The 17,198-nt window shown below is 41.2% G+C and overlaps 1 protein-coding gene across 1 annotated transcript in view; it reads right to left on the bottom strand.

Annotated features, from left to right (window-relative positions):
- Positions 1-9,804, bottom strand: part of LOC121546255 (myoD family inhibitor domain-containing protein) — a 30,760-nt gene extending 20,956 nt beyond the window's left edge. The window contains exons 1-3 of the mRNA XM_041857399.2: positions 9,504-9,804; positions 9,050-9,212; positions 7,215-7,343 (exon numbers count right to left, since the gene is read on the bottom strand). Coding sequence (XP_041713333.1) covers positions 7,215-7,343; positions 9,050-9,143 — 223 coding nt within the window. The 5' untranslated portion in view covers positions 9,144-9,212; positions 9,504-9,804. The remainder of the gene's footprint in view (positions 1-7,214; positions 7,344-9,049; positions 9,213-9,503) is intronic.
- Between the last annotated feature and the right edge of the window lie 7,394 nt (positions 9,805-17,198).

Raw genomic sequence — 17,198 nt, 5'->3', positions numbered from 1 at the left:
TGGGGGGTGACTACAATTACTACATTAAAACTGTTGTCACAGACTTCTTTATTTTTAGATGAAAGTGATGCATTTCACTTGCCAGTAGTGCAGCACACCATACAGTACACTGCATAGTCTACACCTAGGGCTGGCACAATAACCGTATAACCATGTAACTGAAGGTTATGGATGAAGACCTTCATGAAAATAAAATAACCGTCATAACAATTAAAAAAATATGTATATATATTTTTTGATTTGGGTGTGGAACGAACAGCTGACTGAAGACAGGACGGCCAGGCATTCGTGTGGCAATTTGACTGGTAAACTCATGGGTACACTCGCAATGGCTGCAATAATTGTCATGGTAATGTAAAACGTTAATTCAAATGATGTTAACAGATGTGGCTCATGCAATGGAATTTATTTTTTTGTCAGGAGCGGAGCTGAGAAAATGTACGTCAATGTTAAAAAAATATATATATTTTTTTTTTACATTGCTATTCTAACGGTCATTACGTTGACCGCTGTCATTTGGCTAGCCAATTACCATCATCCAAAATTCCATGACCATCACAACCCTACCTACACCTGCTAGCTACAGTAGAAACCTTGGTTTGAAAAGTTCTTGCTTCAAAATCCCTGTTCGAAACTGCTCCGGTAAACAAACCAATGGCAAGTCATTAGCGTAAGACCAAAAAGGCGCCCTGGAAAAGTTTAACAGCCTAGAAACAAAGAGTTGCTGTATCAGAATGTAAACAATCCTCTTAAAACAACTACATGGATGGAAGCAATCAGGTTGTTGTTGCTATTAGCGTTGCCTGACACCACACTCTCCTTATGGAGTGGCAAACACGAGGGGTTTAGAGGAGTTAGAGATGCTGCTTTTTCTGTTTGTACTGCTGTACTATTCTGACCTGGAAAGTGGATACTCAACTCTGTTTCAAACAAAAGTAAATCTTGAGGTAATGAGATTTTGCCAAGAGGCTAAAGCAGTGTGATTTAAGTGTAAAGTATTGCTTTGGCAAACTTCGCAGGTTAAATGACGAGCAGTAAGAGGCATTGTGTATATTACCTCAACTACCTCAACTAGCCGGTGCCCCCGCACATTGACTATGCAACGGTACCCCCCTGTATATATAGCCTCCCTACTGTCACTTTATTTTACTGTATATATAGCCTCCCTACTGTCACTTTATTTTACTTCTGCTATTTTTTTCTCAACACTTTTTTGTTGTTGTTTTATTCTTACTTTTTTGTTTAAAATAAATGCACTGTTGGTTAAGGGCTGTAAGTAAGCATTTCACTGTAATGTCTGCACCTGTTGTATTCGGCGCATGTGACCAATAAAATTTGATTTGATTTGATTTGATTTGATTGTGAGTGGGTTAATAGTGACACTTGAAGACAAGAGATCAGTTGGTAGTGAATTGGAAGAACATTCTGGAGAACAGGAACAGAACAGGTTGTTTCTATTATCACAGTTCTAACTCAGTGGGACTCCGAGTTGGAAATCGGGTGTGACATGTACTTTCCATTCAAAAACAAATGGCGAGGACTTTCCAATCAATTTATTTTCGTTTCCCCTATTATTTCTGCTGAACAAAAGGGCAAAATGATGCATGAGGAAGCGTGTACATTGCTTAACCCTTTACACTCGTGGGAATGTAAATGTTTTACAGAATGAATATGAAAAGCATATGCATAACCATGGTAGCAGTTGAAAGGGAACAGTTTGGAGATAATGGAACAATTATTACACTAAAGGTGAGGACACAACAGTTCACCTGACAAGACTGAATGCAACCATTACACTGTTGATTTTATGTGCATTTTACATTTACTGTACATTTTGCCGCATTTGCTGATAACGAAAACTGAAAATACTCCAGAGACATTCAGTAACATGATAAGACTATTTCTGGAAAATGTGGGATAGGTGCATCATAAGACAAAAAAATGACAGGGGTTTGGTTGAGGACTAACTGGTGTCTCCAAGCAGCCACACACCTCTCCAAAGTATGCACAGTTCCTAAGCAATTTCAATGCACTTTTATAATTCAAAGAACAGTCTTCAACTATAAAAGGTACTTTCTTTAGCTCTCCTAGCTGTGCCGTTGAGGAACTAGAGCAAGGACACTTATACAGTGAGGGAAAAAAGTATTTGATCACCTGCTGATTTTGTACGTTTGCCCACTGACAAAGAAATGACCAGTCTATAATTTTAATGGTAGGTTTATTTGAACAGTGAGAGACAGAATAACAACAAAAAAATCCAGAAAAACGGATGTCAAAAATGTTATAAATTGATTTGCATTTTAATGAGGGAAATAAGTATTTGACCCCCTCTCAATTAGAAAGATTTCTGGCTCCCAGGTGTCTTTTATACAGGTAACGAGCTGAGATTAGGAGCACACTCTTAAAGGGAGTGCTCCTAATCTCAGCTTGTTACCTGTATAAAAGACACCTGTCCACAGAAGCAATCAATCAGATTCCAAACTCTCCACCATGGCCAAGACCAAAGAGCTCTCCAAGGATGTCAGGGACAAGATTATAGACCTACACAAAGCTGGAATGGGCTACAAGACCATCGCCAAGCAGCTTGATGAGAAGGTGACAACAGTTGGTGCGATTATTCGCAAATGGAAGAAACACAAAAGAACTGTCAATCTCCCTCGGCCTGGGGCTCCATGCAAGATCTCACCCCGTGGAGTTGCAATGATCATGAGAACGGTGAGGAATAAGCCCAGAACTACACGGGAGGATGTTGTCAATGATCTCAAGGCAGCTGGGACCATAGTCACCAAGAAAACAATTGGTTACACACTACACCGTGAAGGACTGAAATCCTGCAGCGCCCGCAAGGTCCCCCTGCTCAAGAAAGCACATATACAGGGCCGTCTGAAGTTTGCCAATGAACATCTGAATGATTCAGAGGAGAACTGGGTGAAAGTGTTGTGGTCAGATGAGACCAAAATCGAGCTCTTTGGCATCAACTCAACTCGCCGTGTTTGGAGGAGGAGGAATGCTGCCTATGACCCCAAGAACACCATCCCCACCGTCAAACATGGAGGTGGAAACATTATGCTTTGGGGGTGTTTTTCTGCTAAGGGGACAGGACAACTTCACCGCATCAAAGGGGACGATGGACGGGGCCATGTACCGTCAAATCTTGGGTGAGAACCTCCTTCCCTCAGCCAGGGCATTGAAAATGGGTTGTGGATGGGTATTCCAGCATGACAATGACCCAAAACACACGGCCAAGGCAACAAAGGAGTGGCTCAAGAAGAAGCACATTAAGGTCCTGGAGTGGCCTAGCCAGCCTCCAGACCTTAATCCCATAGAAAATATGTGGAGGGAGCTGAAGGTTCGAGTTGCCAAACGTCAGCCTCGAAACCTTAATGACTTGGAGAAGATCTGCAAAGAGGAGTGGGACAAAATCCCTCCTGAGATGTGTGCAAACCTGGTGGCCAACTACAAGAAACGTCTGACCTCTGTGATTGCCAACAAGGGTTTTGCCACCATGTACTAAGTCATGTTTTGCAGAGGGGTCAAATACTTATTTCCCTCATTAAAATGCAAATCAATTTATAACATTATTGACATGCGTTTTTCTGGATTTTTTTGTTGTTATTCTGTCTCTCACTGTTCAAATAAACCTACCATTAAAATTATAGACTGATCATGTCTTTGTCAGTGGGCAAACCTACAAAATCAGCAGGGGATCAAATACTTTTTTCCCTCATTGTAGTTGTTTTGTTTGGAACACAACCCTGCATCACCGCCATTACACAATTACCGTTGTTTACGTAATCCAAAAACGATCCATTATAAATCGCAATCTGTGTCCGGTGGGCATGATTTTTGAAAGCATGTTCTATTGCTAACATGACTAGCTAAGTTATTCAATACAATCTTACAGTGTTAGGCTTTCACAAGGCAATTCAGTGAAACCAATCGTAATTTTGGTGCGCACAGAAAGGAGTCATGAGTGCATTCAGGTAAAACAAACATAGGCTCATTCTGTTCAGAACAACCCAGGGTATGACGACATGTCATCTTGTAACTGTACAGTAAACATAGTGATCAAAACATTGACACTGTACATGACATGAGTTTGGAGATGTGAAGTGCACATTTGGACTTACGGCTGTTTGGCTTGCTTGGAAGTCATCCAAAGCGGTATTTATCATAATCCTCAATTTCTCATTTTTCTTTTTTTTCTCATTTTTTTTTTGTAGGGGGTAGATCAGCTTCAATATTTTCTGCATCACTTCCAATCCCCCATATATATTTTTTGCAAATAAATAAATAAAATGTGCAATTTTTTGTCCATTAAAATAACATCAAATTGATCAGAAATACAGTGTAGACATGGTTAATGTTGTAAATGGCTATTGTAGCTGGAAACAGCTGATTTTTTATGGAATATCTACATAGGCGTACAGAGGCCCATTTTCAGCAACCATCAGTCCTGTGTTCCAATGGCACGTTGTGTTTGCTAATCCAAGTTTATCATTTTAAAAAGGCTAATTGATCATTAGAAAACCCTTTTGCAATTATGTTAGCACAGCTGAAAATTGTTGTGCTGATTAAAGAAGCAATAAAACTGGCCTTCTTGAGAATAGTTGAGTATCTGGAGCATCAGCAATTGTGGGTTCGATTACAGGCTCAAAATTGCCAGGAACAAATAACTTTCTTCTGAAACTCGTCAGTCTATTCTAAGGTTATTCCATGCGAGAAATTGCCAAGAAACGGAAGATCTCGTACAACGCTGTGTACTACTCCCTTCACAGAACAGTGCAAACTGGCTCTAACCAGAATAGAAAGAGGAGTGGGAGGCCCCGGTGCACAACTGAGCAAGAGGACAAATACATTAGAGTGTCTAGTTTGAGAAACAGACGCCTCACAGGTCCTCAACTGGCAGCTTCATTAAATAGTACCCACAAAACACCAGTCTCAACGTCAACAGTGAAGAGGCGACTCCGGGATGCTGACCTTCTAGGCAGAGTTGCAAAGAAAAAGCCATATCTCAGACTGGCCAATAAAAATAAAAGATTAAGATGGGCAAAAGAACACAGACACTGGATAGAGGAAGATTGGAAAAAAGTGTTATGGACAGACGAATCGAAGTTTGAGGTGTTCGGATCACAAAGAAGAACATTTGTGAGACGCAGACCAAATGAAAAGATGCTGGAGGAGTGCTTGATGCCATCTGTCAAGCATGGTGGAGGCAATGTGATGGTCTGGGGGTGCTTTGGTGGTAGTAAAGTGGGAGATTTGTACAGGGTAAAAGGGATCTTGAAGAAGGAAGGCTATCACTCCATTTTGCAACGCCATGCCATACCCTGTGGACGGCGCTTGATTGGAGCCAATTTCCTCCTACAACAGGACAATGACCCAAAGCACAGCTCCAAAGTATGCAAGAACTATTTAGGGAAGAAGCAGTCAGCTGGTATTCTGTCTATAATGGAGTGGCCAGCACAGTCACCGGATCTCAACCTTATTGAGCTGTTGTGGGAGCAGCTTGACCGTATGGTACGTAAGAAGTGCCCATCAAGCCAATCCAACTTACCTGCAATTAATGCAGGGCCAATATCCAAGTTCCTTACTTTTCCTCATTCCACTTCCCTCTTCCATTTTTGCGGTAATGCTGCAATTATTTGGTTGTAATTTTGGGTAGAGCAGACATTTCCATATGTTTTTGTTAGCTGCGTGTGCGACATAACTCCACCAGTCCTACCTATAATAACATTTACGAATAACTTTTTTTTTTAAATCAAAATTTCTATTTATTTTTATCAATTAGTATATTTGAATTTAAGCATAATACTTTAAGTCATGTTAGATTACAGTATTTCAATCACCTCAGACAATTTTTTTCTCAAAAAGTTGCCCAATTAGCAGGAGGGATGGGGGCAACTTCTTGTCGCGTGTGGTGCTCATGTTCAAAACGGCTGTCAGTCAAACCCATACAGAGCCAGAGCTCTGACGTCATGTATAGCATGTTACTCAACGCTTATAAGTGCCCAAATGTTCAACCCGTATACTGGTATGAGTGTAAAGGGTTAAGAAACAACAAAGTGTGTATCACCTAGACTGCAAAATAACCACAGATTGCTTTGCTGTTGCTATGGTCCCTTCTCTCCTTTCATTTGTAACTGAATCTTTCAGCCGGGTAGCATATTTACATTTTAGTCACTTAGCACAGGGTTTCCCAAACTCGGTCCTGGAGCCCCCATGGGTGCACGTTTTGGTTTTCCCCTAGCACTACACAGCTGATTCAAATAACCAACTAATCATCGTGCTTGTATTATTTGAATCAGATGTGTAGTGCTACGGCAAAAAACTAAAAGTTCACCTAGGGGGCCCCACGACAGAGTGTGGGAAACCCTGATTTAGCAGACGCTCTTATCCAGAGCGACTTACAGTTAGTGCTTTCATCTTAAGATAGCTATGTGGGACAACCACATATCACAGTCATAGTACATTTTTCCTCAATAAAGTAGCTATCAGCAAAGTCAGCACTAGTAAGGGAGATTTTTTTTCTCACAAATAAGGACAACTAAGCATGTTATCTGATTCACTATAAACATGGCTACAGTGCAGACACACTAAAACACTAGACATGCCTTCTAAAGAGATTAAAGTGCACTGAAAGCTCAAACAAGTGGGCATGGACAATCAAGGCCAAACCACAACAGGATTTCCACACTCACACTACAGAAAGCTGAAGGGTTGGAAGAGCAACCAGAAGGAAACATGCCAACTATTGGTCATTATAGCAGAATGAGAGAACACGCATGTTACTTCATCCCATGTTATTGTTATTTAATCCCACAAGATCATTGTATTAAACTTCAATACCATCTGGCCATTTCTCTCTGAAACTGGGAGGGTAACTTTTCAGAAGGACCATCTGTCAACGGGCATGCGTCACTCTGCCACAGGGCCTAACAGTGACAACAAGTGTTGATTGACAAGTCCGAAGGTCCTGACAGAACATGGTCATGACAAAAAACATTACTCAGGTAAGATAGCTGGGCTTGGCTACTGCACAAGGCTATACATGTTTAGAGTGTTTCTGTCACTATGTCATTGTTTCTGTCAATGTGTACAGTACAATTGTTAGGTATTGTGTTTTGTGTGGATCCCAGTAAAGTAACAGATGGGGATCTGGGAAAACACGTAATAGCAGGATTTCCTGAGGTGCCCCTCAATGTAACACTTACTTCGAACAGGGTCACAATAGGTAGGGCTTTCCCCCATCACGTGACTTTGTCCTTCAGTGGACGTGCCTCTGGGACACAACGTTCTGGATGGGTTTGTAGTTTCAGATGATTCGTTACTGTCACAAGCATCTAGGATCAAAGCACACAACATAAGAAAATGAACAACAGTTTAGCTTAAAAAGAAGGGGGGAAAAGAGACTGACAGAGAGATTGTTTGCATGTCCTCCCATTAAACAGCTCAACTGGTCAAAATAAAGGTGTACTTCTACTCAGAAAAATATGTAAACGGTGATAAGGTCAACTTCGGTGGACGTAATACTAATATCAGGGACAAAATGACAAGCCAAGCCAGGGCTGCCTTATTTTTGCCAGGAGAAAACATTGTCATTTGGCGAAAGGTTACACAACAGAGTCGGGAGCAGGGCGGTTCAGGTAAAACCCAATGCCAGATTTCTGGATCTCATTTTCTCTACTCTGCTCCCGGGTGTGCACTACCTGCCAAGGTTTTTACAACCATAAAGACAGCATTAATCTACATTGAAAAACATATGTAGGCAAAAACCTGCTCCGATAACTATGAAAAAGGACAGCCCATCTCTCTGAGTGACTTTATTAGTATTATGTGATCCCCCATCAAATACTGTACATTAAAGGATCCTTGCAAAAATGCCGTCTCCATTCCTGCTATGTTTAGCCAATATGCTACAACATCAAAAACATCTACAATGTCTTTATGACAGTTGAAAAAACGACTTCCCGTTTGCTTCAGACAGTTCCTGTTTTGGGTTTTTTCGTTTTGTGATATTGGTTTATGTTTTGGTTGTAACATAGCCCTTTTCATGTTGTTTGGTTCTGGAAAAGAAGGTGACGAATGGCTCAGCACAACATGGCAAATTTTATTTACCTTAGCCGGAAGATGCATTTGTTGCAGACCTGTAATGCTGCCGCTCTGTTTAGTAAGCAATGGCAGACAGATGAAGGAGAGGGATGAATGAGCCACAGTGGCTCTAGATAGATATGGCCCAATCTTAGCCAGAGGCATGGGCTGATAGATGGCAAGTCTTTAGTCTTGGTGTGACTCCCTCCCTCTCAGATCGATGCACACTTACAGTAGCAGTGTGATGCATCGCTGTATTTAGTGATTACAGTTAGAAATAAATTAGCCTATTCTCAGAACACCTACAGCCTCCTGAGAGAGGGGAAATGCAGTCTTAACTGAGAAAGGCTTTGAAGGTCCAGCGAAAATCCATTGGCCACCCGTCCCTGTGATTGCTTACTCTGTCCTACTTTGCTATTTTTGACAGTGCTGTAATGATCCTTGGTATAAATAGGATGGGTAACGGTTCAGTGGCTGTTTGAAAGAAGAAGAAAAAAAAATGGGGCCAAGCTTATTTTACATGTGATAATCTTACGGGCAACTAGAAAGTTAATTAAAAACTATAATTGGCTGTGGTTCCTGCTAATAGTCACCAAGGCATTCCTTCAATCTTTATTGGGAAATAATGAAAACATTATCATACCTAATGCTGGTGTATAGATACCGATGTCTGGCAAAACTACAGGAATATAATTTGAGGGAATGGGTTCATGTTGGTTGTTATTATTGTTCTGAGTGAACTGAGGGATTTTGACATGCAAGGAAAACAAGACCATGATTTCAATTATGACTAATTTTCCATCTTGACCAAGTTATTATTGATAGAATATTCCTTCAATGGTAAATTGACACCAACAGAAGAGATGTAGAGCACAAGTACAACACCTTCACCAAACAAATAAACAACAATTGCATAACAGTCATGTTGTCAGCCCTTATAAGCAGTATATTGTCATACCGTGAGAGTTTGGGAGAAGAGGACTTGTCTCCTGTTGAAGGTTCTTCCCTGGCCCGGCAGGCCCTTCCGGAGGTAAGACTGTCTCCGTGGACATGAGACAGTCCTCTTGAAGAGATACACGACAGATAAAGAAGAAACTCCTTTTCCTCCTTAGCCCCCAACCCTGGGAAATTGAATGTAGACTTGAGTAACAAACTACCACTCAAGTTAACGACAATGAGCAAGTTGCTGGTTCTCGCTCATCATAGAGAGGAGAGTATGAGTGACGTCAACCCACAATATGTCGTTAAAAGTTAGTGGAATTTTCCCCCTCTACTGCCTTACATAAACTATAGAAATGGCAAGGATACCTGCAACTAAGTCGTTTACATTTATACATATGGCTATTTATTATCGAATAAATCACATAGGCCTACACTATGTGAACATGCATAATAAGTTTGTTGATAAGTACCTTACAAACATGACAACTCCCTGCCTCAAGTTTGACTTATTTCCATCCCTCCTCCATAGTGAAACGCCTTCTCGTTGGAAAATTCAGCGCTAGTTGTAAATTCAAATATCTCCAAAGTTATCAATACGTTTCCAATTATTCGTTTATTCCGTTTATCACACTGTTCGCGCGGGAAAAGTTGTAATATTACTCCTAATGTCCTCGACGTTCTGCTGGTTCGCTTGAAGAAAGTTTGATCTGAAACATTTTCATCATATCCGGATTCCGAAAACCACTTGCGCACGCTCGGCCAGATGCAGAAATTAGAAAGTTATTGTGCAGTGTGTCTAAAGGACCATGGGATAAGTAAACTTTGAGGTGTAAACTATTGCCACTTGACTGTATCCTAAACAAAGTGTCCACAAAGTAGCTCGTTTTTGGACACAGGTCCATGAATGGCTAAAGGATTGCAATATTTACCTGGAGCTAACCCTGCAGATAGCACTACTGGGTGATCTGAAAAGTAATAGTCAATCGATCAATAATATAATAATACTTTTAGCAAAAATGTTTATTTTCAATTTACAATCTGTAGAAACAATGAGAATAGAAGGGTTCAGAACTTTTGTGAAACATCACAGTACAGTTGAAAAATATATGGCAAATAGAAATCCAATATGGATGGTGTTAAGAGATAGATGGAGGTGTTGAATGGAGCTGAAGGATGGGACTAATAACAACTAACAACAACTAATAACAACAAGATAACTAATGTAAAGCATACTGAGTGCATAATAAGTTATTGTACTGTACTGTGGTCCTCTGTAGCTCAGCTGGTAGAGCACGGCGCTTGTAACGCCAAGGTAGTGGGTTCGACAAAAATGTATGCACTCATGACTGTAAGTCGCTTTGGATAAAAGCGTCTGCTAAATGGCATATTAATTAATTAATTAATTAATAATAAGTATATAGGTTATTATGGACAAAAAAAACATATGGGAGATTGGAAGTGATGCAGACAATTACATTGATGGAAGTTACAATCTATCTGCAATATTGAAGCTGATCTACCCCCTCAAGAAAAAAGGGTCCTCAAAGTATAGCTGCTGCTTATTTCCTCTGAAGGTTATTATCTGCTTGTCACCCATCATTATCTTGATATGCATCGATGCACCTTGTCCAATATTGTAGCAGATCATCTGCCCAAGTCATCACGACTCAAATAGCTTTTTATCTAACTATTAGGCTTATCACTACTGATGAAAAAAACTATTTAAAAGTACTTTTAAAACTTGCATAATACAATTTGTAATGCATCTTATTAAAGGGGCAGTGCAGACAGAAACGGGATTTTCCTGTGTTTTGAATATACTGAACAAAAATATAAATGCAACATGCAACAATTTTTTTTTTTACTGAGTTACAGTTCATAGAAGGAAATCAGTTAATTGAAATACATTTATTAGGCCCTAATCTATGGATTTCACATGACTGGGCAGGGGCGCAGCCATGGGTGGGCCTGGTAGTGCATAGGCCCACCCACTTGGGAGCCAGGCCCACCCACTGGGGAGCCAGGCCCAGCCAATCATGGCCACCTAATCATCCCCAGCTTTCAATTTGCTCATTAATCCCCCCTCCTCTTCCCTGAAACTATTCCCCAGGTCGTTCCTGTAAATGAGAATGTGTTCTCAGTCAACTTACCTGGTAAAATAAGGGTAAAAAAAATAAAGATGCTCAGGGATTTCACCATGAGGCCAATGGTGACGTTAAAACAGTTACTGAGTTTCATGGCTGTGATAGAGAAAACTGAGGATGGATCAACAGCATTGTACTTACTCCACAATACTAACCTAAATGACTGAGTGAAAAGAAGGAAGCTTGTACATAATACAAATATTCAAAAACATGCATCCTGGTACTGCAAAAAATTTAGCAAATAAATACACTTTTTGTCCTGAATACAAAGCGTTATGTTTGGGACAAATCCAACACAACACGTCACTGAGTATAACTATTTATATTTTCTAGCATGGTGGTAGCTGCATCAAGTTATGGGTATGCTTGTCATCAGCAAGGACTAGGGCGTTTTTTAGGATAAAAAGAAACGGAATAGAGCTAAGCACAGGCAAAATCCTAGAGGAAAGCCTGGTACAGTACAGACTAGTTTAATTCAGTAGAGTAGAGTACAGTACAGTTTAGTAATATAATGTGGGTCCCCTGTAGCTCAGTTGGTAGAGCATGGCGCTTGCAACGCCAGGGTTGTGGGTTCGTTTCCCACGGGGGGCCAGTATGAAAATATATGCACTCACTAACTGTAAGAGCGTCTGCTAAATGACTAAAATGTAAAAGAATATATTGTACTGTACTATACTCTACTCTACTTTTCATAACTGTACTATAGTGTACTGTAATGAACTGTACTCTGCTGTGCTCTACTGTACTGTACTGTGCTGTACAAACTTGTGAAGCATAGATGTCTAAATCTGAATCAATTATAGACCTCTATGTTTGGGCCAAATGTAGGCTGGTCCGGACCAGACCAGACGTCTATGGATGTTGAAATCAAGGCCCGTCCGGACCAAATATAGACGTCTAAGATTGGTTTGGATTTGTTCCGGACCGGACCAAAAAGTAATGTCCATGGACATTGAAATCAAGGCCTGTCCGGACCGCACCAAAAAAATACCCCCAAAGAAAGACGGCGGGTCTGGACAGGACCAAAAAAAGACGTCTAAAAGACGCTGGCGTTGGTCTGTGCTTTGTGGGAACTGTCCTCACAGCTCTGTGCCAAATGCCTTAAAAAGACAATACGCTATTTTCTAAACCATCTATTAAAGATTTTACATTAGACATGCATTTATTTAGTTAAACATTCGTTTTGAACTTTGTCTTTGCTTTAAAAGAAAGATAGCACCCCATGCAGTGGCCCCTGTGCAGGATCCGTATAGGACCTATTGTTAGTGCAGTATCTTGCTGATTGCTATTATATACCATGAACCCTTTTGGTAACAGAAGTGAAATATAACATGAGAGTGGGGTGACTGATGTGAAATATGCCCTCCTCATTGACTGGGTGAACTCCATTTTCTGCTCCTAATGCAGAAATCACTCCGGCTCTCTGGCATAATGATTTACGATGAATCTGTGTCAATGCTGAACTCACAAACCCCACATAATCCATCTTGCAGATACCTACACACCTTGCAGTCGGACTGGAGGAATGCAGCATTCCCCGTTTCTAAGTGTTGAATCTATTACTGGGCTCATCTGTAATCACGGTGGGCCTCTGTGCCCCACAGATGGTAATTACCTGGATACAGATACTCCCTGACTCCCTGCTAAAGGTAAAATATTGGCAAACCATGGTTGCTGTGCTTCCAAGCTATTGCCTGTGTCTGTTTGGGGTGTTTCAATGGATGGTAATTGGGAATGGATATGGCTAAAATTGCATTAAAGTACTAGGACCCTGACTTTGATGGAATTTATATTGTACAAGTCAAAGATTGAATGCTGAGCACTGCAAATAACTCAACTACTGTATCTCAGATGTATATCTTCTTGCGCAAGTCAAGCTTCCTCTTTGAGACAGTGATTTTTCATGCGTTCAGACTACATTGCAAAATCTATTATCCCCTGCATTTTTTATATAGCGACACACACTGACAAACACTATCTTGTGTGTGATCATGTGCGGTATCAGCGCCTAAATAAGGCGAGGTGGAATCCTCTGTGTACACACTACATCACAGCAGGTTGTCACATTGTGTCAGTGTCGTGTCAGCATTGTGCATCTGTTGCAGTCACATCTCTGAAGACGCAGGAAATGTCTCTATTGACTTCATCTGTTTGTTTGGCAGCCTGCCTGATTGCTGGAGTAGAAAGGACCCAGACAAAAGCCAGTCAGTAATCCCTATTCACTGTCTGAGTCCACTGTCCAAAACGCAGTACTTCACAGTGCAAAAAATGCAGCAAAACTATCTATCACCACCACCACTACTCTAGTGATAAAAGGCCATTCGCTGTTGTAATGTTGTAAACATTGCAACATACAAACTGTGCAGCCCAGGCCCACTGTTTAGAGAAAGTTATAGAGTCCTGATATAGAACGATATATACATTGTGTATTTGCCACACAAATTGGAGGCCCACTCTCTCCCAGAGTCAAGGCACGCGCTTTGCAGCGTGTTCCTAACTGATCATCAATTACTATACAAGCCAAATGAGAAAAGTATAACTTAATTACAGTAGGCTATGTGGGTGCTCCTAGGTAAGAACAAACTGTTCAAAGCTAGGGGAAATAGGTCAGTGGTATTCAGATCTGGGCCTCATGCTGTTTAAAAAAAAAATCTTCCTGGTAGTTCATGATTGGTTGATTCATGGATTAATGTCATTGATTGGCGAGAAAGTCCACTCATTCCCAGCTCTGAATCAGTCCCTGATTAGAGGGAAAGAAAGGAAACCCTGTAGTGCTGTGGAGAACTTCAAGGCCCAGAGTTGAATAGCCCTAAACTAGGACCTGCAGATGTTCTTATAGTTAACTAAGAGGTACACCATGGCCCTTATGCATCGCTCTCACCAGCGGCCTGTGGTGGACGCATTTGGTTTTTGTTATGGAATTAAAGTTTCACCCCAAACGGCGGAAAAGAAAAGCAGTGGAACTGGAAACCAGTAATTATGCCTAATGAGCTTATTCTTCTGCGCTGTGATTGGAATAGAAATGTGAAACTTACCGACGGAGCCGGGTCCTCGTCTTGACTTTAATGGCCGAGCGAAATGAGAAGGTGTCACTTTGAACCACAACACCACGGCACAGCCACAATGCACACCCGTAACTGATCAAACCTTCAAAGAAACTCACAAGGAAGTCGATGGCTAGAATGAGTGGAACTTAATAAGTCGAGCTTTGAAGCTAACAGAGGAAAAAACGCCAGCCGTCCACAGACCAAGCTAACCGTGGCATTGGGTGACCCTTGACGCCCTGCGTGATTAACGGCATTATGGTCATTTCTGACGGCGTTTGAAATACTCTCTGATCAACACTCTGCACACTTTTATTGGTCTCACTGTCAGATACTGAGACAGACTTTGTTTTCACAGAGCAAGCCTAGTCTGGAGCTGTCTGCTTGAAACGAATATGACATGAATAGATGTGCGACTCATTAAAAAACACGTTTCCTGGTGATCAGCACGGTTGGGTAATTACTATAACTGATTGGTGATTCAAATGCAAACAAACACCAGCTCCCTCAAGGGAGAAGAAGAAGAAGAAGAAGAAGAAGAAGAAGAAGAAGAAGAAGAAGAAGAAGAAGAAGAAGAAGAAGAAGAAGAAGAAGAAGAAGAAGAAGAAGAAGAAGTGAGCAGCTGAGTAATATTCCTCCTCCGCTTGCCTTGTACACATCTGGACTCAAACTTTGGAATGAGTGAAGAATGCACGTAATCAGTAGCAAATGTTCACACTGGGTCAGACTAGTCATGAGTTCATGAATATGTATCCCTTTCTCCAATAAAAAACTAAAGAATGGCCCTTGGTCTGAGCAAAAGAGAAGTTGAAGGAAAACTAATATTTAAAAAACAATCGACTGCTCGGCAGGTTTTCATGATGATAACTAAGGCCAGACGACTCATAGTCCACATGCACAACAGCAGGACAACGTGACAGTTAGGCTATAACAATATGGCTGACAGCTCCTGATGATGGGATCCAAAGATCAAAGTTGTGCTGCTAATTTAACCTTGTTGACCTTCTACCCCAAGCCACTGATACATGTGTCAAATCATCCAATCCATCGCAGTCCTGCACTAATTTTCTGCTGTTGATACAGATGAGCAGAGAGTATGAGTGAAAAAGGAGTTAATCTGAGTCAGTATTAGTTAGTTCTAAATGTGGAACTGGACCCCCTGGCCCTGACTTGAGGAGGGGGTCATTGCAACACTCATCAGCACCCCCAAACCCATGTACGCACACACATACACACACACACACACATGTACATTCACACACACTAACAAGCACACACACACACACACACACACACACAGACACTCAACCAACCCCACTAACCCCTACCACCAGCAGCCTGTTGCTCTAATGTCAGTTTCTCCACTTTCACAGCTGCAGCAGAGTTACAGTACGTGAGACCAACAACATGTCAAATGACACCCCAGTAAGAGCGGAATGTGTGACTACATGCTAAATACATGTCATTCTAGGTTACGGAAAGTTTGACATGTGAGTGGTTGTGTTGTAGGCATCAACACACAGCGGTGTAACATGATAGTCGGCACCTTGATGTGAAGTTAATTTCCTTAGTGTTAACATTCTTTGATAAGCTACAGATTGCATGTTGATGTGGACAGTGTGTGTCAGGTGTCAGTGTGCAGCGGTAGGACGGAGTCATGCGCAGGACACAGAACTGAGTAATAGACTAACTTTACTCGAAAAAACTACAAATCTAATTACATCAGCTCACAGCAGTATAAACACCAAACAAAGAACAATCACGCACAACACCATGAGGGAACCAGAGGGTTAAAAGGGAAACAAATGAACGTGATGGGAACCAGGTGTGTACAATACAGACAAAACAAATGGAAAACAGAAACGTAGATCGGTGGCAGCTAGAAAGCCGGTGACGACGACCGCCGATAGCCGCCCGCACAAGGAGAGGCACCAACTTCGGCGGAGGTTGTGACAGTGTGTCACAGCTGGTGTGGTACATGATGAAGGTACATGTAGTCTATGTTCAGTATGACTCTGTTACGATGCAAACCAAAGATATATAAAACTCTTCTCTGCTTTGATAATATAAAATATACGATTTGTTAACTTAAAGGGGCAATCTGCAGTTCAAACAATAACAAAGCGAGCGCTCCACCACTGTTTTGGTAAAGGGATGAGGGATGGGGCTGCGGAGATGTAACCACTTTCAAATTAATTTGACAGAGTTATGGATGCAAGGATTGACCGTCCATGATATCAACATTATGGTTTTAACCATGTTTTGAGGCTATACATTTACAATTATATTATTTACACACAATGGAGTAAAACAAGCTTATATTTTGGGTTCTGATGGGTTTTGACAGTTGAAATAAGCTCATTAGGCATTCATAAGTTATATTTTTCAAGAATCAATGGGTTTATATAAAAAAGTCCAAAAATGGATGTAGCAATCCCAGATTGCCCCTTTAAAGTTTGGAGCAGTTTTTTTTTTAGCATTTCTCGTCCTTGGCTCGATCTGATTGACTTTGTTTTCAAAGCTGAACACCACCACACTATTTAGATCTTTCTGATTCATCAGAGACGTATCATTAGCATAAACCTAAGCCAAAGATATACAGTGGAGACACTGGCAAAAAAATCACAGGTTACTTATTTGTGAAGGCGTGACGCCACATAGCCTGTGTGTCCAGCTTTGAGCCGTCTCACACGGTGCCAAACACATACCCCAGAGTCCTGTTAGTGTACCCCCCTGGGTGCAGCAGGGCAAGACTAGAGGCATATCATCACACACACACGCATGCGTGCACGCACGCACACACACATACACAATGCTGTGAAGCCACCATAATATTCCACAAAACTATTTTTGATTAATTGAATGGCCCTGCCTAAGCCTCAGATTAGACCTTGACATACATTACCGTTAAAAAGTTTGGGGTCACTTAGAAATGTCCTTGTTTTTGAAAGAAAAGCAATTTTTCTGTCCATTGAAA

The sequence above is a fragment of the Coregonus clupeaformis genome, unplaced genomic scaffold (genome assembly GCF_020615455.1).
Source record: "Coregonus clupeaformis isolate EN_2021a unplaced genomic scaffold, ASM2061545v1 scaf0227, whole genome shotgun sequence".
NCBI lineage: Eukaryota > Metazoa > Chordata > Actinopteri > Salmoniformes > Salmonidae > Coregonus > Coregonus clupeaformis.
This window is presented reverse-complemented; position numbering and strand designations above follow the sequence as displayed.